The 22939-nt window shown below is 56.5% G+C and overlaps 2 protein-coding genes across 2 annotated transcripts; one reads left to right on the top strand and one right to left on the bottom strand.

Moving 5' to 3' along the window:
* The first annotated feature begins 11258 nt into the window (after nucleotides 1-11258).
* LGALS2 (galectin 2) lies at nucleotides 11259-12633 on the top strand. Its single transcript, XM_036299048.1, is given in 4 exon segments — nucleotides 11259-11329; nucleotides 12145-12197; nucleotides 12200-12273; nucleotides 12429-12633. Coding segments are annotated over 4 exon segments (339 nt in total). The 3' UTR covers nucleotides 12570-12633.
* Nucleotides 12634-13393: 760 nt separating this feature from the next.
* CDC42EP1 (CDC42 effector protein 1) lies at nucleotides 13394-21788 on the bottom strand. Its single transcript, XM_036300052.1, has 3 exons — nucleotides 20563-21788; nucleotides 15492-16240; nucleotides 13394-14595 (listed from the first exon to the last, which is right to left on the bottom strand). Exons 1-3 carry the CDS (start codon nucleotides 21195-21197, stop codon nucleotides 13931-13933), a joined length of 2049 nt encoding a protein of 682 aa, XP_036155945.1. The 5' UTR covers nucleotides 21198-21788; the 3' UTR covers nucleotides 13394-13930.
* Between the last annotated feature and the right edge of the window lie 1151 nt (nucleotides 21789-22939).

Genomic DNA, 22939 nt, shown 5'->3' with positions numbered 1-22939 from the left:
ATATACCAATTTTGTTTATGGATTCACCTGTTGGCAGACACTGTTCCCACCTTGTGCCATTGTGAATAACGATGCGATGGACACTGGTGTACAAGTATTTGTTCGAGTCCCTGTTTTCAATTCCGTGTGACTCCCTTTAGGAGGGAAAGTGCTGGGTCCTATCGTAATTCTAAGTTTAGCTTTCTGAGGAACTGGCAGATGACTCTCCATAGTGGCCGCATCATTGGACATCCCACCAGCAAGGTATGAGGGTTGAGAAACCTAGCAGGTGTCAGCTGCTTGCCAGGAACTGGACACCCTCTGGTAAGCCGATGGTGCGACCTCTTATTCTTGTGGGCTGGGCTGAGGACATCAGGGCTGAAGAATGGGGAGGGAGAGGGGGAGGGGCCTCACAAGGGCCCAATGCTTGGGAAACGTCCAGCAAATGCCAGTCGTTAGCCATGAACGACAGAATAATGATACGTGAGCACCTGCCATGTGCCAGGTTCTGTATGCCAAGCCCAGAAGAGACCCTAATGTTCTGTGTTCTGCTTTTTATAAGTGGCAAGAGGAATGTTTCCCATAGAAAGCACCTCTCTAAAAATTAAACAAATAAAGCAAGCCCTTTTAAAAAATATGTTTTTATTGACTTCAGAGAGGAAGGGAGAGGGAGAGAAAGAAGGAAACATCAATGATGAGAGAGAAGCATTGATCAGCTGCCTCCTGCACGCCCCCTACTGGGGATCGAGCCCCCAACCCAGGCATGTGACCTGACCAAGAATTGAATGGTGACCTTCTTCCGGGTTCATAGGTCGATGCTCAACCACTGAGCCACACCAGCCGGGCAAGCAAGATCTTTCTCTTTTGTGATGGCCCTGGAGTGCCCTTCCTCGGGAGGGCAGACCCCAGCCCTGAGCCTGGTCCCTCCTCCCAGGCCTGGGCCACCCAATCTTCCTGTGGGCAACAAAGTCTGCCGCACCTTCATCGCCTGCTCACAGTTGATGGGCTAATCTATTGGGGTGGAAACATCTGGATTGCAACCCAAGGGCAGGACCATGTCCGCCTCAGGGCACAGGGTGTCTCTTCTGCACATCACCCAGCCTGAGTGTGTGTGCGGGCAGGTGTGACCCTGAGAAGGAGACTCCTGGTTCAAAGGGCCCAGATAATATGCTGGGGGAGGGGGAGGTTGGGAGGGGGCGAGAAGAAGTGATGGGGCTCCGAGTCCTTAGATTAGAGCCTCTGAAAATACCCACCCTTCCGGGCTCTATGATGAGTGCTCCCTGCTGCTGATCTCAATGCAACCACCCAGGCATCCATCCATCCATCCATCCATCCATCCATCCATCCATCTATCCATCCATCCATCCACCCATCCATCCACCCATCCATCCATCCATCCATCCATCCATCCATCCATCCATCCATCCATCCATCCACCCATCCATCCATCCACCCATCCATCTATCCATTCATCCATCCATCCATCCATCCATCCATCCATCCATCCACCCATCCATCCATCCGCCCATCCATCCATCTACCCACACACCTTTGCGTTAGAACCAACATGAGAAGGTCTAGCCAAGAACTGGGGATGAGTTCTCAGTGGAGAGGACAAGGACACAGATTTGAAACTGGAATGAACTTGGTGAATTCAAGGGACAGAGAGCAGCTTGGTTAGGGGGCAGGTGGGGTAAGAGGCTGCAAGGCGGACAGGGCAGGATTAGGTGGGCCCTGTCAGACCAATGGGGAGTTTGGATTCTATTCTAAGGAGAGAAGAAGTTACTGGAGGGTTTAGAGCAGGAGAGCAGGTGTTGACGTTTCCATTTTACAAAGATCTCAGGTGGTGGAAGGATTGTGGGAGCAGGAGTGGAGAAGGGACAGCTAAGTGGCTGTGGCCCAGCCCCCCCCCCCCCTCCAAATTCCTTCCTCCCCCAAGGCCTCCCTCCAGGCCTAGGTAAGGTGAGGATGACCCAAGAGCTCCAGGGGACCTACTGATACTGGAGAAACACCAGCTGGGAGTGCAGCCAGCAGCTAGGGTTCAAAGTGGGGCCACTGAACTTGGAGATCAGGTTCAACAAGGAAGATCCCTGGGCTGCGGGAAGCAAGGGCTCTGTGGAAGCGTCCAGGACAGATGGTCATCTGGGCAGAGCTGCAGAAGCAGGGCTGGGCATCCGCTCTGGCGGACTGAACATTCACCCAGGCTTAACAATAATATTTAATGACAGCGAACATTTATTCAGCACTGAACATGGGTCGGCAGTGTGCTCAGAGCCGCACACACATTCTCCCTTAAGGTTCACATCTGCCCCGTCTGGTGTGACAGCTCCAGTCCCAGTTCCCAGTTTACAGGCGGCAAATGGAAGCCCAGAGAGGTTAGGACTCAGTGGTTCTCAACCCTCCTAATGCCACGACCCTTTAATACAGTTCCTTATGTTGTGGTGACCCCCAATTTCATTGTTACAAATTGAACATACTTAAAGCATAGTGATGAATCACAAAAACTATGTAATTATATATGTGTTTTCTGATGGTCTTAGGCGACCCCTGTGAAAGGGTCGTTCGACCCCCAAAGGGGTCTCGACCCACAAGTTGAGAACGCTGGGTTAGGTGAATTGCCCTAGAGAACCCCCTCTCCCCCCGCCCCCCCGGGCCTGAGGCTAACACCCCCGAAGAAAGACTCTGGGGACAGGAGGGATTTGACCTGCACGGAGACTGGACAGCGCAGATCACGAGCCCCAGCTCTGTCCAGGAGAGACAGGGCCCCGAACTGGCTGGTGTGAGTATCTGGCCCCCTTGCGCTGGAACATCTGGCTGTCACCAGCATCTTTCTTCTCTCTCCCCCATGACCTGGTCCCAGGCCCCCCAGGCTCTGGGAAGGTGGACGCTGGCTTCCCAAGAAGACTTGTCCTCCAGGGGCAGGGGCAGGGGCAGGGGCAGGAGTGTGCTCACGGCCAGAGCTCAGGCCATTGGATGCTGGTCCCGTCTGCTGCTCATTGCAAACTCATCTGGGTGTCCGCATGGAACCTGCCTTCACATCTCAGGTTACCCATTTAGAAATTCTCTCCCCAAAGAAGGAAGCAAAGAATAACACATTTTATTTATTGTTGAGAATCTATTATGCGCCCCTAGGTTACATAAGTTAACTTTTTAAATAAAAAAAAGTACCCCCTCCCAAGGAAGGTACTATTATTAGCTCCCTTTCACAGATGAAGACACCAGGTTCCAAGTGACTTGCCATGGCTCCTCAGCTTGTAGGCAACAGAGCCAGGACTTGACAGTCACCATTCTGATGCCCCAAACTCAGTGCTTGCTTCCTTTCTTTTTTATAAATCTATTTTTATTGATTTCAGAGAGGAAGGGAGAGGAAGAGAGAGAGAGAAACATCAATGATGAGAGAGAATCACTGATTGGCTGCCTCCCGCACGCCCCCTACTGGGGAACGAGCCCACGACCCGGGCATGTGCCCTGACCGGGAATCGAACCCTGACCTCCTGGTTCATAGGTTGACGCTCAACCACTGAGCCACACCGGCCAGGCAAAACTCAGCGCTTCCCATGCCCCGCTGTTCCCTGTCATCTCTGAAAGAGGATGTTGGGGAGGGGTGAGCTGGGGTTTGCAGGGAGGGGTGGGCAGAGAGGGAAGCGGATGCGACTGATGTGTTGATCTGCTTGTTCTTTGGAAGGAAAAGGACAGGAGAGGAGATAGGCAGGGATCTGAGAGACCTCAGGACCAAATCCCCCAACAGCAGGAGGCCAGTGGGCAACAGAGACCAGAAACCACAGCCTGACGTACCCACTAGGCACAGCGGGTGGGCACAATACCTGGGACCCAGGACACTTTAGGGGCCAATGAAGTGTTTTAAGGTCTCATAAAATCGGAAGAAGGAAATGAACTGAACTTCGAGGTTGAAGAAAATGTCCTAATATGTAACCATAACATATTCATTCGATGCAGGTGTAAAATACAATTACATACATGTGTGTGCATGTATGTGTATGTAGAATATATAAATAGTTTTGAATGCCGGGAGGCCCCCAAACGCAGAAGTACCTCTCCAGGCACAAGAAAGCCATCATGGGAGGTTGTGAGAAGAACATGCCACAGGCCCGAGGGCTCGGATGCAGTGCCGGGTGGGGGTGCTGCCTCCCTCCCAGCAAGCACAGCGGGGACAGGGGGTCCTGATAGTGACAACAAATAATATCTGTTAACCAGTGACCAAAGGCCAGGCCTTATCTCCCTCAGCCCTCACCACACTCACTGTTCTCAGTGGAAGCTGGAGGAGACCGGACTCAGAGAGGTTAACTAACTGGGCCTGAGGTCACCCAGCTGGTGCCTGGAGGAGCCAAGATTCCGGTCCGATTTCCTCCACTCGAGGCCTCCCTCCTGCCCTGGGAGCCTGGTGCTTTCTGAAGCCTTCCACTGGGGTGCAGGAAATTGTTTTCTAGTTGATTCCTGTGCCCACGCTTGTCTGCCCCGCTGGACTTGGTCTCTTTAAGGCGTGCCTGCCTATATTTTATACTTTTTTACTATGGCGGCCCTCACACCCATGCATTTGAATAAAGTCATACGTGTCTGTGTTACACGAGGGAGACCCGGTGTGGCCAGCTAGGGGATGCCTTTCCTGGCACCCAGAGGCGTTCACACCAGCAGCTTTGTTATGGCTGCTCCTCACCATTGCCTCTTAGTGCAGCCTGGCGGCTCATGGACAGTCAGTGAGGGCCCAGCATGAAGTCCTGCTTCTGTAGCTGCTTTATTCACTTAACACTGTACCATGAGCAAGCAACACGACCATGGAGGGCAAAAAATGTGACTAAAAATTGTATTATTTATTGATTTTTTTAAAAGAGAGAGAGGAAGGGAAAGAAAGAGAAACACTGATTTGTTGTTCCACTTATCTACCCATTCATTGGTTGCCTAGTGCATGGGACCTGACCAGAGATCGAACCCACAACCTTGGTGTATCAGGACGATGCTCCAACCAACTGAACTACCTGGCTAGGGCCCCCAAAATGTGATTTTTGATGGCTGCATAATAGTTCATTTATATTTTTGTAGTATTATTAGCTTAGCTAATCCTGTATTATTGATGTTTCATTTTCCAACTTTCCCCCAAAGACTACTAATACTATTATTTTTGCTAGTTAACATTGATTTATTAAGCACTTACTATGTTCTGAGAACAATTTTCTGATCATCTGGCTTGATTCAAGGGTAACGTTTGGAATACTGATTAGAACATCCCAAAACCTATCAGAAGTGGCCAAGGTGGTAGTCAGAGGAAAATTGATAGCCTTAAATGTATTTATTAGAAAATAGAGAAGAGGAAACATGAATGAACAAAACATTCAGCTTGAGAAACTAGAAAAAGAGCAATAAAATAAATGAAACACTAAGAGAAAAAGTTAATGAGCATAAAGGAAGGAAATAAAACCAACAGTTAGTTCTTTTAAAAGATCAATAGAGTAGCATGTCTAAGGACATGCCCAGATCGCACATTCTCTAGTCAAGAGGGCTTCGTGAATATTATTTAGTGTATTGGTTATTTGCTGCCGTGGAACGAACTAACCAGAACATAGGGACTTAAAATAAGAAACATGTTTCTCACAGTTTCTGTGGGTTAGCAATCCAGGTGGGACTTAGCTGGGTGTCTTCTGGCTCAGAGTCTCCATAAGACTGCAATCATGGTGTTGGCTACACCAGTCACCCCAAGGCTTACTTATGTGTGGGCGATCCATTGCCAAGTTCATCACATGGCTGTTGGCAGGCGTTAGGTTCACTCACATGGCTGCTGGCAGGCCTCAGGTTTTCATTGGCAATTGGCTGGAGACATCAGTTCCTTGGCACATGGATCTCTCCATAGCACTATTCATGACATGGCTTGCTTCCTCCAGAGAGAGAGAAAGAGAGAGAGGGGGAGAGAGAGAGAGAGAGAGAGAGAGAGAGAGAGAGAGAGCGCCTTTTCATCACCTAATCTCAGAAGGGTCATCCCATCACTTTTGCCATATTCTGGTATTCTGTTCGTTAGAATAGAGTCATTGAGTCCAGCCACACTCAGGGGGAGCCAGTCATACAAGGGTGTGAACACCAGGGGGCATCTCAGAGGCTGCCACTACCCAAAAGGCTTAAGGTCCTTTCACTAAGTGAGGGCAGTGCTACATGCCTTGATAGTCATCTGAGCAATGGGCGGTAGACAAGGCAGGTTCTGCTACTTACTAGTGTATACGTCCTGGGAACCTCTGTTCCCCATCTGAGAAATGGAGTCATAATAAAGACCACCTTGAGACTGTGTTGAGCCTGTGATGAGGGCTGGAAAAGTGCTGTACATGGTTCAGAGGGAGGCATTAGGCATTGCTAAGAGAATAGGGTTGGAGATGTGAGGGTAGGTGATTTTCTTTTAAAAAAAAATATTTTTATTGATTTTTTACAGAGAGGAACGGAGAGGGATAGAGTTACAAACATCGATGGGAAAGAAACATCGATCAGCTGCTTCCTGCACATCTCCTACTGGGGATGTGCCCGCAACCCAGGTACATGCCCTTGGCCGGAATCGAACCTGGGACCTTTCAGTCCGCAGGCCGACGCTCTATCCACTGAGCCAAACCGGCAGGGCGATTTTCTTTCTTTTTTAAAAAAGTATTTTTATTGATTTCAGAGAGGAAGGGAGTGGGAGAGAGAGATAGAAACATCAATGATGAGAGAGAATCATGGATTGGCTGCCCACTGCACACCCCCCACTGGGGATCGAGCCCGCAACCCAGGCGTGTGCCCTGACCAGGAATCAAACTGTGACCTCCTGGCTCATAGGTCGACACTCAACCACTGAGCCACGCCGGCCGGGCTAGAAAATGATTTCCCTTCCTTCTTCCTCCTCCCTTCTCCTTCCTCCTCCCTTATTCCTCCTGCCTGTCCTCCTCCCTCCTCCCTCTTCCTCCCCTCTTCCTCCCTCCTCCCTCCCTCCTCCTCCTCTTCCCTCCTCCGCCCTCCCTCCGCCCCTCCTTCCCTCCCTCCCTTCCTTCCTCCTTCCTCCTCCCTTCCTCCTTCCTCCCTCCCTCCCTCCCTCCTCCCTCCTTCCTTCCTTCCTTCCTCCCTTCCTCCTCCCTCCTCCCTCCCTCCTTCCTTCCTCCCTCCCTCCCTCCCTCCCTTCCTCCCTCCCTTTCTCTCTCTCTCTCTCTCTCTCTCTCTCTCTCTCTCTTCCTTTCTTTCTTCCTAAATACCATTCATTGATGTAAAACTTACACACAGAAAAGTACACAATTCAGAAATGTGTCCCTTGTCTTTAAACATTTTTTTTTGAAAACAAGTGAACTTCTAAGTTTTTTCACTTTGTGCGCTTTCCCAAACCTTCTCCAGGGAGCTAGAATTACTCTTGTAATCAGAAAAAGACCAGCTTTACAAGGTGTAGTTTCTGTTGATCGGAGAGTTTCTGTGTGTAAAGCATTTGAACACTCCTTATCTTGCTTGGGCCTCCCCGTGGCCCTGGGAGAAAGGCCGAGAAGGAATTCATTTCCTTGTGGAGAAAACGAGGAAACGGCTCTCCTCTCGGGGTGGGGGTGGGGGTGGGGCGGGCAGGGGACTGCAGGTGGTGTCCTGTGTAAGCACCGGGCAGCGAGCCACCCTGCAGCTCCTGGCACAGGAGGGCCCTGAGTGGGCCAGCCTCCCGGCACCGCCCAGGGCCCCCGCCAGCTCCAATGGAAAAGGCTCCGGCTCGCCAAACCAGGGCTCTCGAAAAACCCTACTCTGGGAACCCGCCCTGAATAAGTTGTCAGATGCAGCCAACCTTTCTGTGCAAATAGATTTAATGCAGCAGCCGATGTAATAGCAGACATTTAGGATTAATGTAAGTATTGAGCAGAAGGAAACGGGTTGAATAAATCTAGGCCTTGGAAGGTGCCATGAACATACAGCTCTGAAATACAGATTTGTGGGCGTTCACGTTTGCTGAATGAAGGAGGCTCAGCTACAGGGGGGTCGAGGATATCAATCCATGAAAAACCACCAATGCCAGCAGCGTAAGCAGGTTTTTCCTGACGGTGGGGTGATCAGCGCTGTTTTTCCCCTTAATTGATGGCTCTTATTGCCTGTGGTGAGCATGTCGATAAGCAATAGAAGTTAAAAAAAACAAGAATAGAAGTAGAGAGCCAAGCATGTAAAGCCCTAGCAACCCCAGCCTCAGCCCTCTCACTCCCTTCTCCACTTTTTAACACTTTGTTGTAGATACTTCTAGATGAGTGTGTGGGGTTTTTCTCCCATCCACTGGGTACTGCTTTTATTTTATTTATTTTTAAATATACTTTTATTGATTTCAGAGAGGAAGGGAGAGGGAGAGAGAGATAGAAACATCAATGATGAAAGAATCATTGATTGGCTGCTTCCTGCCCGCCCCCTACTGAGGATTGAGCTTGCAACCCAGGCATGTGCTCTTAACCGGAATCGAACCCGAGACCCTTCAGTCCGCAGGCTGATGCTCTATCTACTGAGCCACACTGGCCAGGGCCACTGGGCATTGCTTGCAAATGTGCAGCCCCGGCCGGTGTGGCCCTGGTGGTGGAGTGCACCAGGAGGCTGCAGGTTCTATTCCTGGTCAGGGCACATGCCCCGGGTTGTGGGCTTGATCCCCAGTAGGGGGGTGCAGGAGGGAGCCTATTGATGTTTCTCTCCCCCACCCCTCCTCTCTCTAACAAAATCAATAAAAACATTTTTAAAAACTTCCATGTACAATCAGAAAAGTCATGGGGTAAGGGGAGGAAACAGAACAAAAGACTTTAAAGTGAATTTTGACATCATAGACAATGAGCAACATAGAGCGTCTTTACAAAGCGCGTAGCTCTGTAGCTCTGTGTGAGGACGAGGACGCAGGGCTCAGGGACGCTGGGGGGCCTGCCAAGCTCACAGCGTGTGTGACTGCCTCCTGACACCCAGTCCCGCTCTGTCCCCGCTGGGGGAGCCTGGAGGATGCTCTGGGCTGGGTGGGCTGGGCCCGGTGAGGAGCCTTCTGGCTGCTTGTTCTGGGGACCTGGGAAGAGGGGACCAAAGTCCCCATTTATGGCCTTGGGGGAGTTAATGTGTAATATTCTAGGAGATAAGCTGGACCGGGAGGTGAGACCCTGAGCCCAGGCCTCCAGGCACTGCGAGTGGCCTTTGGGAGCCGCTGCCATGTCGGTGAGAATGCTGGCTTCTCCGCCATCCACACCTTCACCTGAATGGGGATGGGGAGGGGGTTGCGAGGGGAAAGTGCCACTGTCTCTCTCCAGGCCTCAGTTGCCCCGCCTGTCCGTCCTTCCGTCCGTATAGTGAGGAAGTTGGGCAGATGGTCTCCCAGCCCTTCAGCATCCAGGCCCTCTGCTTCCTCCACCACCGCGCCCAGCCTGTCTCTTCCCCTCTCTGGCCTTAGTTTGCTCATCAGTAATACATTTCTTTTAAAAATATATTTTTATTGATTTCAGAGCAGAAGGGAGAGGGAGAGAGAGATAGAAACATCAATGATGAGAGAGAATCATTGATTGTTGGCCCCTACGGGGGACCAAGCCTGCAACCCAGGCATGTGCCCTTGACTGGAATCAAACCTGGGACCCTTCAGTCAGCAGGCCGACACTCTATCCACTGAGCCAAACCAGCTAGATCCAGTAATACATTTTTTCATTTTCTTTAAATTTTATTTATTGATTTGAGGGGGGGGTGAAGGGAAGAGAGAGAGAGAAAGATTTGCTGTTCCACTTATTTATCCATTTATGCATTCGTTGGTTGCTCCTTGTTTGTGCCCTGACAGGGGACCGAACCGGCAACCTTGGCATACCAGGACGATGCTCTAACCAACTGAGCTACCTGGCTAGGGCTGCTCATCAGTCATATTAATAGCAGTGACAATAATAACTGCTAACACCTATTGAGCTTTATGAAGACGAAGAACCGGAGGCTCGGAGATTAAATTGTCCAAGGTTATAATCTGTCAATCGCAGGGGGTGAGTGGAGGAACAGTGAGGTTCCTGATCTTTTGATTTCAAGCCTGGCGGTGCCTTAGCTTGCTGTGTGGCCTGGATGAGTCACTGCCCTCTCGGAGCTGCAGAACCCTGTGTTTGGGGACTTGGATCGCAGACCACCCTTTCTGAGCACTGGGTGGTGTGTCAGTTTCCGTGTCGGCCATAACGAATGTCTTCTTTGACAGTTTTGGAGGCCGGAGGTCTGACGTGGAGGTGTGGGCAGGGCCGCACTCGCCCTGAGGTCTCTAGAGGGGGACCCTTTCTGATCTCTTCCAGCTTCTGGTGGGGGCGTCCTTGGCTTGTGGCTAAGCTCTCAGTCTGTGCCTCCGTCTTCACGTGGCTTTCTCCTCCGCCTGTGTTTCTGGCTCCAAATTTCCCTCCTTTTATAAGGTCACCAGTCCTATTGGATTTAGGGCCCACCCTAGCCAATCGCACTTGATCTTAACCTGCTTACATCAGCAAAGACCCAATTTCCAAATAGGCTCCATTCACAGGGTCCAGCTGGACCTGATTTTTGGGAAACCCATTCAAGCCAGTACAGGTGGGGTGAGAGTGTGGTGTGATGGAGGGTCCAGGGCGGGAGGGATGCTCTCTGCCTCTCAGGGAGGACCCTTGGGCCCAGACGCTTTCCCGACTTTCTTCTTCTCCTGGTCATCTCACCCGTCCCCTCTCTTTCCTCCCTCTCCAAAGACCATCTAGGCCAAGTCTCATATATTATAGACTAGAGGCCCGGTGCACAAAATTTGTGCATGGGGGTATGGTCCCCTCAGCCCAGCCTGCATCCTCTCCAATCCGGGACCCCTTGGGGGGACACAATCCTGGACCACTGGTTCCTAATCGCTCACCTGCCTGCCTGGTCGCCCCTAACTGCTCCCCCGCACCTCTCCGGTCACCCCACGCAGCCTGCTGTTCAGTCGTTTGGTCGTCCCTCACTAACCCCCCTGCCGACCTGGTCGTAGGCAGCCATCTTGTGAGGGTGTGAGGGTTAATTTGCATATTACCTTTTCATTATATAGGATGGGGCAACCGAGGACCAGAAAGGGGCACAGCTGGCCTCAGGTCACTCAGCCAGTTAGGGACAAAGCGGGCACTAGGCCTGGACCACCCACACCCCACCCCAGCTTTGCCTCCCATTCTCTCTCCGGGCCTCAGACTTTGTTGAGGGGAGACAGGGATGCTGGGCCTGTACAATCCCACAGCACCCCTATTGCCCAGCTGCACCCCCTGAGCCTGGCTCACGGTAAGTAACCAGAATGAAGGTCGCCCCTCAGTTTGCTGAGTCTGTGCCAGGCCTTGTCTATGCGTGCGGCTTCACGCACACGGTCTCGAAATCTCCCAACCAGCTTGAAGGTGGATGCGCTGCCCAGCCCGTGAGCCAGGTGTCTCTACTGAAAGCTAAACCCCAGGACCCACCCTCTTCACCCAGCTGAGGGGCAGGCCAGCCTTTAGCCACGTTAAACCAGAGGCAGCCACCAGGGGGCGCCAAGTGGCTTCGTTCGCATCCTCTCCATCAGAAGCAGATGTTTATCCACCTGGAGGGTTACAGCTCAGCACCAGGCTCCTGTGTGTGTAGAACGTCAGCACTTCTTGGAACTGACCACCATCACCTTTCGGTTGGGGAGGGGACAGGCAGGTGCACGGGAAAGGGGCCGAGAGAAAACGCACCCCTTTTCCCTACTTGGGTCCCTCCAGGTTGCAGGGAAGTGGGATACCGCTGGCCTGAGACCTCCCACGCCCAGGGACTCCGAAGGTCTAACCCCGGCTTCTGTAGTGACTGCCCCCAGGAGTCACACAACCCTGATCGCATACTTCTCGGGACAGGGAGCTCCCCGCCTTGCTTGACAACTGTTTATGGTCAAACTTGATAGGTCTTCAGTAGCAAGGACAATTCTCTCCCCCACGATGGACACTCTCAGCTGCAGACACCGGCCCTGCCAGTTACCCGTCCGTACTGCAGTCCTGTGCTTCTAGTGCCATGTGACACCCACTGCCAAGTCGGACCGAGTTGGCACCTCCCTTGTTTTAAGGCACAGACCTCCATAAACAACTTTCTTCGGTGACTCTTCCAGCTTGTGGTTTACTAAGATCCTGCAACGCAAGCTGTGTTACCCAGGACTGGCCCCTAATCCTCCCCCAGCCCCTCTGTCTCCCTCCGTGCCCTCCCCCGTCCCCCCATCCACCGCAGCTTTGTGACTAATCCGGGCCAGGGCACAGAGAAGCTGGACCTGCATTTCAACCCACCATTGTCTGCAACTCACTGGAGGGCAGCAACTGGGAAGATCACTTGTGCTTCAGCCCAGGGTCAGAGGTCAAGGTGAGGTCACAGGGGAAAGGGGCCTGAGGACAGTGCCAAAGGGAGAGCCCAGATGGTAGGGAGCCCTGGGCTAGACCGTGCTTGAGCCACCGCGCCCTGCCTTGGCCCATCTCCAGGGTGCCTCCTGCCTCCCCGACACCTGTCCTCCCCTGCAGTTCACCGTGACCTTCGAGAGTGACAGATTCAAGGTGAAGCTGCCAGACAGGCACCGGTTGGCCTTTCCCGACAGGCTGGGCCACGGCCACCTGAGCTCCCTGAGTGCCGAGTGGGTTCAACATCTCCTCCTCCAAGCTTGACTGAGTGGGCGGGCGCTCACGGGAACGACAGAACCCTCGCCCCGACTTCCCATCCTGAGCTCCTTCCCAGTCACACGGGCTCAGCAGCCCCTGGGTCCTGGCTCCCCACCTGCACTCCCTGCCCCTCTGACCCCTCTCCTCCCCCAAGGCTAAGGCCAATTTAAGAATCCACCTTTGTCCAGCTGGTGTGGCTCAGTGGCATGAACCAGGCGGTCACTGGTTCAGGGCACATGCCCAGTTGCAGGCTCAATCCCCAGTAGGGGGTGTGCAAGAGGCAGCCGATTGGATGTTTCTCTCCCTCTCCCTTCCTCTCTCTAAAAAAAAAAAAAAAATCGAAAAAAAAGAGAATACCATATTTAAAAAAAGAAAAGAAGAATCCACCTTTCTCCAGTCTTTCTGTGGCAGAAACTGGTTAGTGTTCCCCATGCATTTTAATGATAGAGGAGGAAACTGAGGCACCAGGGCATAGGACTGCCCCGCCGGAGTTGGGACACCCTTCCGAACACCTCTGAGCACCCACTGCCGCCTGCCCGCCCGCCCTGTTATCACCAGGGCAAGTGCCGAGCTGCCCCGTGGGATTAGAGGCAGGGACGGATCCAGGCACCTGGGCCAGGGGCTGTTCCCGGAACTGCAGATAAGGGCTCCCACCTGGGCCTCTTATCGCAGGAACATTCCTTCCAGCCTGGTTACTCATTACCCTCTCGGCCCCTGAGTGCGCTGGGGCCCTAGGGGGTCCTTGGCTTCCAAACCCAATGCTGAGGGCATGGAAGCAGGTGGAGCCGACACCGTACTCCCAGGTCCCCAAACATCGCGCAGGAACCGGGTCTCACAAAGCCTTTTTAATCGGAACCCGGAGGCAGGTCTGGGGTGCACAAGAAGGTGGGGTCACACCTGATTTCACCTCGAGGCTTCTGGGACAAGGGGGGCTTGGGGTGGGCACGTTGGGGAAGCTCCAGGATGAGTGGGCAGGCGGCCCCTTTGGGAGGAGACAGAGGCCCTGTGTGGTATGCTCCCTACCCCCCACCCAGCAAGGACAGCTTCCCCACACAAAGGCGGCTCTGTGAGGCCGGCCCTCCAGCCGGTGGGGGCGGGGCCGGAGGCAGGGCCACGGGGTCCAGAGCGGCAGTGGGGGGAAGCAGGTCAGCCCGGCAGGGTCCTCGGGAACACCCAGGTCCCAGCACCGGCCTGGCCTCGCTCCCATGTCTGTCCAGCAGAGGCGTGGAGGGTTTGGGGGCAGTGTGGGCTCTCCATCCCTCATCAGCAGGACCCAGGTGTCAGGTGAGGGCGAGCTCTGCACCTGGGCTCTTGAGGGCAGTGAGTGGCCGGAGGCTGGGCGGGGTCCTGAGCCCACGCTCAGCTGCTCACACCTTGACCTCATCGTCCTCCTCAGCGTCGGCGAACTCGAAGGTGTTGGCTTGCACCGTGCTGGGCACAGGGGCCCGGCTGCCTGCCTGGGGTGCTCCCCACTCTTCATCCAGGCTCTCCCAAGAGGCCCGACCCTGGGGCAGCACCTTCACCAGCTCCTGCCGAGCATCCATCTCAGTGTAGTGGCGGCTGCCCCGGCTGCCACTCCAGCCGGCTCCCCAGTGCCTGCCAGGGGCCATGTCAGCAGGCGCCCGGGGACACTCACCTACGGGGCTGGCCCTCGCCTCAGCCACTGGGCCAAACCCAGCAGTTACCCCATTGGGGCAGCGTCCACGGGGTGGAGGGCTTGCGGCAGGGGCTGGGGGGCTTGCGGCAGGGGGTGGGGGGCTTGAGGCAGGGGCTGGGGGGCTTGAGGCAGGGGCTGGGGGGTTTGCAGCAGGGGCTGGGGCTGGAGTCTCAGCTGCAGAGCCTTCTGAGAGGCTCATGACCCCCAGCAGCTCACTGAGGAGAGATGGCCCAAGGTCGAGGTCCAGGCGGAAGGACTGGAGGGAGTCAGAGCGGCGAAGCTCAGGTTCGGAGGGGAAGGCACTGTCATGGTCTCGGTCACGAGGCTTTTCCGGGCGAGCCACGCGGGAGATAGTGCAGAACCCAGAGTCCAGACCTAGAAGGGAAATGGGAAGCGGGGTCAGGGCTGGGGTCCCTGACCAGCACCCGGGGAGGGGAGAGCCAGGAGCCACCCCGCTTGCTATGCGCCCTCTGTCTAGCAAGTCCCTCCCCGCTCTGGACTCAGTTCCTCCCATCTTTCCAATACAGGGAGCCCAGTAGTCGCTCATGTGGTCCTGGAAGCTGACAACGGACACGATCCTCATTCCCATTTTGCAGATGAAGAAAGTGAGGCTCCGAGGGGAAGGGCTTGCCCGGGGCCACAGTCTGAGGCGGCAGAACCCAGCCTGAAGCTCAGATCTCCCCCAGTCTCAGTTCCCACTGTGACCTCGGCCGTGTCCCTGCTCTCCTGGCGTGTGGCTGATGCTGAAGGTGGGCTGGTCACAGTGATGAAACCAGCAGCCAGGGTCTGACTGCCTAGAAGTCACAGACTCAACGGATGCCTCGGGAAGTCCAGCCCCTGGCTCCAGCCCTGAGTGGGGTTCTGAGCAGAGACCCGCAGCGCAGCGGGAGCACTGGAGGCAACCGCTGGCGGTGGGGCAAGGCTGCGGGGCAGGGAATGGCCACGAGGTGGCAGCAGGAACCAGAACCCTGGTTCCCAGGTGAGCTGCCCAGTGGCACCAAGACAGCATCTGCCTCTCCCTCCCCACCAAGCAGGAAGGGCCTCTGGCGTCTGTCCACATGAGTGGTTGTCCAGGTTTGTCTGTGTATTTTGGGGAGACGGCTGGTTCCCACCCTCTGACCCCTCCCCCTCCACGGTCTGGGGTTTGGGCCTGACCTCCATGGTGAGACCGCACGACTATGGGGAAAAGAGCTCACTTGGAGGCTTGGTTGAACCATTCAACCCTCTGGGTCTCAGCGTCGGGAAAACAGGCAGATCGCCCAGGCGCTCACCATAACTGGAGTGGCCGTCCGCGGCGCTGGCGGGGCTGCTGTTGAAGCTGAGCTTGCTCACCATGAGGCTGTCGAGGCTGTCGTAGGCGGCCTGGTTGAGCTGGGGCAGGGAGATGGCGTTCTTGATGATGGGGGAGACGGCGGGCGGAGCAGGCGAGGCCGACGGCGGGGAAGCTATCCGCCGGGGCAGGGCCCCCACCCTGCGCACCTGCTGCAGCTTCTTGGCCAGGAAGCTGCGGGGCGAACGGTGGGTGCCCCCGGAGCTGCCCCCGTGGTTGCTGAGGAAGGAGGTGTCGCCAAAGACGTCCCCGCCTCGGCCTACGTGCATGGTGTGCCGGAAGTCCCCGAGTGGGGGGCTGATCATGTCTGCAGTCAGCCGCCTCTTCCCGTGCGAGCTGGACACCCAGCCGACGGGTGAGAGCTTGCCCAGGCTCATGGTGGGGGTCCCTCTGCCCCCCTGGGGGCCCGGCATCAGCTCTGGCAGGTCACAGGTGCTGGTCCATGCCCAGCTGGGGCCCGGGACAGGCGGTGGGTCCGTGGCAGGTCCCTTCTTCTCGGTGTAAAGGGTGGACGGAGGCTGCTCCTGTTTTCCTAAGGTGCTGCTCCCAAATGCTGAGGCTGTGGGGGGCCCATGGCTGGTCTCTCCCTGAGGCCTGGCTCCTGGCCCCGTGGAATCAGCTGTCAATGTTCTGTCCAAGGACAGGGTAGGCACGCCTAGTGGACAGCCCCTCTCCCGTCCAGCTGGAGACCTGAGAGAAAGACAGAGAGGTGATGGGAGGCCTGGGGACCCTGGGGCCAAATAAGAACCGCCAAAGAGAACACGCTGACCGCTGACAACAGGTGTGGGGAGCACCGACGAAGTGCTGACCCTCACAGAGGAGGACACACGGTGTGAGCCCATGGACAGGAAACGGAAGAGCAGGCAAAACTGGGCAACGGAGGCAGACATCAGAGTTGGGGTTGCTTTTGAGCAGGTATTGACTGGGAGCACAAAAACTCACAGGGCTGTACACCTCCACTGTGTGTGGTCATTACACAGGGCCCATTGATAAAGCACCTACTAAGTGCCCATGACATGTTCATCACTCATTTAACTCACACAACAGCCCCCAGGGAGCACTCTATTAGAGGGGAGAAATGAAGGCAAAGAAGTGAAATGACTTGCCTGAGGCTACACAGGAGGAAATGGTGAAGCAGGACCCCCTCCACCCAGATCCCTTGAACCCCAAGCTACACTGCCTCCCGCGGGCGGGTTGAGCAAGTCCCCCGCTTCTCTGTAGGTTAAATTGTCTGCCAGTCCGAGTGGTCAGGAGGGAGGGGGTGCCTGTCAAAGCCTTTGTGAATGGCTGTGTAAACAGCCCACGCAGAGGTTCCGAAGGACCCTCCGCCTTCAAGGTGCTTCCTGAGAAAAGGATCCTGTGGTCAGAAGTGGCTTTTTCCAGATGTCTCCTGCCTCTGAGGCTCTGGGAAGGCCGGCAGGAAAGGACTTGGTCATAGTTTGTCTCAGTGATGTAGGAGTCTTGTCATCAGGGAACGAGTTTAGGAAAAGCTCAGCTGGCACCAAAAGCCATTATCCCTTACCCACTGCCTCCCCTCCTGATGGCACCACAGCCCCAATCTTCTCTGAACTCCTCTTGGTCTGACCCTATCCCTTCTAGTATCTTAGAAAGCGGCGGCTGAAGGACACCTACGGGCCTCTGTCTGGTCCGACCTCTGTCTTCCGGGGGCCCAGAGAAGGCCAAGCTTGCTCAAGGTCACATGGAGAGAGCTAGTCGAGACTTGAACTCGGAGCCTCTGACTCACAGAGCCTTTGACGGGCTCCCGGAGCCCAGTCTTGTCTCTCCCCAGATTGGCAGCGCACGCGGAGGGTGGGGCACCTGTCTGGATTTTCCTGCCTTCCTCCTTCCCAGCACCCAGCTTGGTCTCCGCACGTGGCAAGCGCTAAACCAATACCGGTTTCATCAGGAGATCTTTGTGCCACAGGATAACCTTCGTGCTGAAAGATCACCCCTTGCTCCCTTCCGAGTGAGGGTGGGTGGGGGGTTCCGTGGCCTCACCATGCGACCTTGGGCAAGTCACTTACCTCCAGGTGCCTGGGACTCCAGCTGGCAAACACTGATAATAGTCTTTAACAAGAACACCTAGATCCCGGTCTCAACTTTTTTTTTTTTATAACTTTGCTGCCACCTCCAAGCATAAAAATCTCAATACTGCCCTTTGAATGTTATTTGAAATTCAAAATAGGTTAAATAACAAGATAAAAACAAAGGCGGCAATAAAACAAAGCTTGCTTTGTTTTCTGACTACATTCTCTTTCCTTCCCACCATCTGATCCTCCCCCAACCCTAACTCCTCCCCTGGGGGGGCGGGTTGTTCTGAATCATCCCTTTCCCTGGCACCACTGGCACCAAGAAGTCCGCGTGGAATGTTTGCTGTGGTTGTGAGGCGCGCTGCCGTTGGCCAACCATTACGTGATGTCATCTGATTCCCCGAGGGCTGGAGGGTCAGCCCACCTCACAGGGAGAGCCGAGGTTCGAGGGAAGGGGCTTGGCGCAGGTCACAGGGCAGGTACATGGCATAGGCCAGGTTTGCCTGCTCTGCAGACGAGGGATGAATGTCTGGAAGAAGACACTGGGGTGGGGGGATCACTTTGAAATGTCATGTGGAGGGCTTACTGTGTCTGCTATGTGGCCACACACACTTCTCTCCTAGCCCCCCAGCTTCCTGGCTTCTTTTTTTCCTATTTAAATATATTTTTATTGATTTCAGAGAGGAAGGAAGAGGGAGGGAGAGAAACATCAATGATGAGAAAGAATCATTGATCAGCTGCCTCCTGCACGCCCCCTACTGGGGATTGAGCCCAAAACCCAGGCATGTGCCCTTGGCCAGAATCGAACCTGGGACCCTTCAGTCTGGGGGCTGACGCTCTATCCACTGAGACAATCCGGCTAGGGCCTTCCTGGCTTCTTGAAGCAGCTGCTCCTCTCAGCCAGAGGGGCTCCTGCCAAACCCCCATGGCCACTGGGACTTACGTGGGAGACCAGCTTGTGCCCCGATCTGGTGATGATCCCACCTCCCAAGTGCCTCTGGGCACCTCCTGCCACTGCAGTAGAGAGACCCTGCCATGCTGTGGGGCCAAGGGCAGGACACCGATACCGGAGACCTGTATTTCCCACGTGGAAAACAAGACCAGCACTGAGGCTGGCCCCTCCTGGGAGCCTGTAAGAGGGGAAGGTGTAGTAATCAAACCCCAGACGCTGGGCCAGGGTAGCTCTAGGTTCAGATCCAACATCCTATACCAACTTCTCTCATTTCAGGGACTCGTGGTGGCAGCTGTTGGGCACTCGACGCTGACCACAGGGCATTGCTGGCGCTCGGGCGCCCCGCCTGGCCCGGGAGTAAGCAGGGCTCTGGGTGTCCTGGTACAAGTGCTACCTGCTTTCCTGAGCCTTGGAATACTACCTGCTAATGGTCACAACATCCATTTCAGATGAAGAAACAAGACACAGAAGGGAATTAGCTTGCCCAGGGCCACAGGCAGAAAAAGCGGAGTGGCTGGGAGCGTCCCAGGATTCACCCAACATCCGCAGTAAGTGCCAGGGGAGGGTGTGAGGGGGAATTGGAGGGGACCCTGGCCAGCCGCCCAGCCTGGGAAGGGCATGCCGGGGAGGCAGGTGGTGCAGCTCTATACATTCAGGCAAGACTGGTCACCAGCAGCCTCCGGGGCCCAGGAATCCTTACATTTACCCACAGAGGAGAGTCAGGCCCTAGCACATGGCAGGCGTTTACTCAATGGTGGTAAAGACCGCAAAGACCAGGTCTGAGGCCCCAGGCGGGGACCGTGTACTAGGAGCGGCCAACAGGGGCCGCTGCGGAGACACATGTGGTGGAAGGGAGGCCGGGCGCGCGTCTGGATGCGGGGGTGGCCCAGGCGCGCTCGGGGGCGGCCGCGCTCAGCTCGCCTAGGAGTCACCCAGGCTGCGCCGTCTACCTCGCATCCTGGAGGCCAGTCGCGTGCACCAGCCCCCTCCCTGCTGGGTGACACGACCCCAACCGATGGGCAGCGGGACCCTACCTTGGTTAGGGCCCCTGGAATAGGGGGTCAACTCCGGGGGGGGGGGGGGTAGTTGGCTTCTCAAAGGCCAGCCGCTTCAAGGTGGACAGACGTGGAAACTGAGGCCAGAAAAGAGTAGCAAGCTGTCTGAAGTCTCAGCGGGGACCCGGGCTGGGAGCGGGGTGTGTGTGTGTGTAGGGGAGTCGCTTCCAGCCCCCTCCACCCCAAGTTAGAGCCAAGTCAGTCCTCCCTGGGCGAGGGGAGGCTGCGGGCCGAGCCCCACAGGCCGGGTGCATCCCCGCGCGCTCCGGGCCGCGGTGGCCCCGGGTCAGCCCCTGGGCCTCCCTGAGCCACAGTTTCCCCGTCTAGACCGCGGGCTTCAGACTTCGCGCGTCTTGCGCGGTTGGGACGGGAATAGACTATGTCGAGGGCAGCGGGATTGGAAGTCCGGGAGAGACTTCAGACATAAAACATGCCCCGGGGCAGCGGTTAGAACGCGGAGGGTCGCTCCCGGGGGTGGGCAGGGGACAGCCGGCTGCTTGGCCCGAGGGGAACCGGACGGGATGACCTCATCCGCTGCTCGGCCTGGAATGCAGCGGCTGGGGAGGGGGCAGGGTGCTCCGTCCATCTCCCCAGCGCTCCCCCCATTTCCCGCTCTCCGCGCCGGCCTCCAGGAGCCCGGCATTCCGACACACGGCCCCCTCCCCGTCCCTCCCCTTCCCAGGCAGGAAGGAGCTTAGACGGCGCTCTGCTCGCCCCCTCCTCCTGCCACCCCGTGTGCCGTTCCCCCCAAATCTCTGCCCCCCTCTCCTCCAGGCGGGAACATGGCAAAACCACCCCAAATTTGAAGTGTCCCCGCGCTGCTCCATGCCCAGCGCTCCAGGCCTTCCTTTTGGCACCCGGGCGCCCTCACCGCCCCGGCCCGGAGAGCCTAGGAGGGTGCAGAGGCTCCGGGGCGCCGGGTCCCCCCGCCGCGTCCCCGCCCACCCCGGGACCTGCGGGCCGGCTCGCGGTTACCTTCTCTCCGCGCCCCGGGGCTGCGGGTGGGAGCGGACGCGGTGGCGGTGGCGGTGGCGGTGGCGGTGGCGGCAGCGCGTCCCGGCGCGCAGCTGGGGCGAGTCGCTGGGCCGGTCTGCGCCGCCCTGGCTGCGGGCTCCTCGGGCAGGCTCCGGGGCGGGGGCGGGGTGTGGGCGCGCGCCCTCCTCCCGCTCCCTCCTCCCGCCCGCGGGCGGGGCCGGCCCCCTCGGGGCCCCTCCCGGGCACCCAGCACGCCGCCCCGGCGGCGGCCAGAGCTGGAGGGGGAGTGGCGGGGGCGCCAGGCCGGCCGCCCGGGCAGGAGGAGCCGGGGAATGTGCGGGTTGTCCGGGCTGGGCGACTCGGGGCGTCTGCAGCCAAGCCCTCCCTGCCGCTCTGTGCGTGACCCAGGGGCGCTCTGCCCTCGGCGACTCCCTCCTGGGCTCTGCAGCCACTTCCTGCGGGGCGTTGGGGGAACTGGGATGCCTGACCTCGGAGGCCTTGAATGCCAGAGACCAGCTTAGGCCTTGAGTTCTGCCAGCTGGGGTGGCCACTCCCTTTCTCCCATTCCTTTCAATCCTATAGAGGCCCCGCAGGTGCCAGGGCACGGACTTGAGCCCGACTGGGGGACAGGCCATGGCAGGCCGCTGAGAGTGGTGTGGTCTGGGGTGGTGGTCTCAATGACATGGACCCTGAAACCCAGCGGCGTGCCTGCCTATTCTGCCCTGGCCATGGCTGACCTTTTCAGAGCCTCTGTTTCCCTACCTGTAAAATGGGCTGATTAAAGCAGGCATCAGCTGTTATGTTACTAAGGGCTCTGCCCTGTCAGCACCTGGGAGTCTTGCGGAACAGGTAAATGAGATCACACCTCAGATGGATGGGTCAGAAAGCTGGACTGAGCACCCTCCCCCGCCCCTGAGGTCAGGGAATCTGCTGTGCATCCGCCGGTGCCTTACTCAAGGAGGGAGATAGATCTCCGACTCCCGCTTCATGTTTTTTTGTTCCCCGCTGCTGCTCCCCGGGACTGTGAGCTCCAAGGACAGGCAGGAAGTCCTGGGCACCGTCCTTGCACAGAGACCCCACCAGGCTCTCGGGAGAGGGGAGGGCTCACTGAGGTCACCAGAGGAGGTAATACCCCAGTTGTAAGGGATACATGGGCAGAGGGAAGGGCAGTGAAGTGCCCACACACCTGGCAGGAGAGAGCAGCAGCCAAGGGTTGGAGCCAAGGATCCCCAGGAAGGAGGCAGGCGTGGCTGGAGGAAGCGGTCTGAGCACCGACCTGGCTGGGGCCGAGGAGCCCTGTTTACCCACAGGTGGAGGGTGGAGGAGACACGGTGCGTGCAGAGTGCTGGGCTTTGTCATTGTCTTCCTGAATCCTCCCGCTGGCCGCCAGGGGAGGGGGTTATTTGCACAACTGGAAAACGGGGAAACCGAGGCACAGAGAATTCCAGCACTTGCTTAAGTGGCACAGGGGTACGACTGAGACTCCTGTCCGTGCGCTCTTTTCCTGGGGTCAGGCTTTGTCTCAGGAAGGATCGGGATAGTCTCAGAGGTGCCGAAGAGGAGGGTGAGGGAGGAGGGGGGTTGCCCCGAGGGCCAGTGGTGGTGGGCACAGTCAAGGGCAGGGGTCCTCAAACTTTTTAAACAGGGGGCCAGTTCACTGTCCCTCAGACTGTTGGAGGGCCGGACTATATTTTAAAAAAACAAACTATGAACAAATTCCTATGCACACAGCGGCGGCAAAAGCACCCGGCGGGCCGGAGAAATGTTTTTGGCGGGCCGCATGTGGCCCGCGGGCCGTAGTTTGAGGACCCCTGGTCAAGGGCTGGGAGAGAAACTGGGCCAGGTCTGAGGGGTTAACGTTGGGCCAGGTGTGCAGCCTCACTCACCGAGGCAGGGATGGGACCAGCAGGCAGCGTGATCACGTGTGCGGGTTTTTTTGTTTTGTTTGTTTTTTTAAATCCTCACCCTCCGATATATTTCCATTGCTTTTTAGAGCGAGTGGAAGAGAGAAGGAAAGACAGAGAGAAATATGGATGTGAGAGAAACATATCGATGGGTTTGCCTCCTGCACTCACCCTGACCAGGGCCCAGGCTGGGGAGAAGCCTGCAACCGAGGTACGTGCCCTTGACCATACTCGAACCCGGGACCTTTCGGTTCACAGGCTGATGCTCTATCCACTGAGCCAAACCGGCTAGGGCAGGTGTGCGTTTGAAAGCTCTTGTGTGAGCACAGAATGGACTGGACGGACGGTGACGGAAGCATGCCGGGAGCCGGTCCACCCTTGCTGCTTGACGCAGTCGCTGCAGGGAAGAAACATCTGCACAGCTTATGTTTCAAGGGACCTGGCGTATATAACATATGTTTGCTCCCCCTCGT

Source organism: Myotis myotis, unplaced genomic scaffold (assembly GCF_014108235.1).
Source record: "Myotis myotis isolate mMyoMyo1 unplaced genomic scaffold, mMyoMyo1.p scaffold_m19_p_3, whole genome shotgun sequence".
Taxonomy (NCBI): Eukaryota; Metazoa; Chordata; class Mammalia; order Chiroptera; family Vespertilionidae; genus Myotis; species Myotis myotis.
This window is presented reverse-complemented; position numbering and strand designations above follow the sequence as displayed.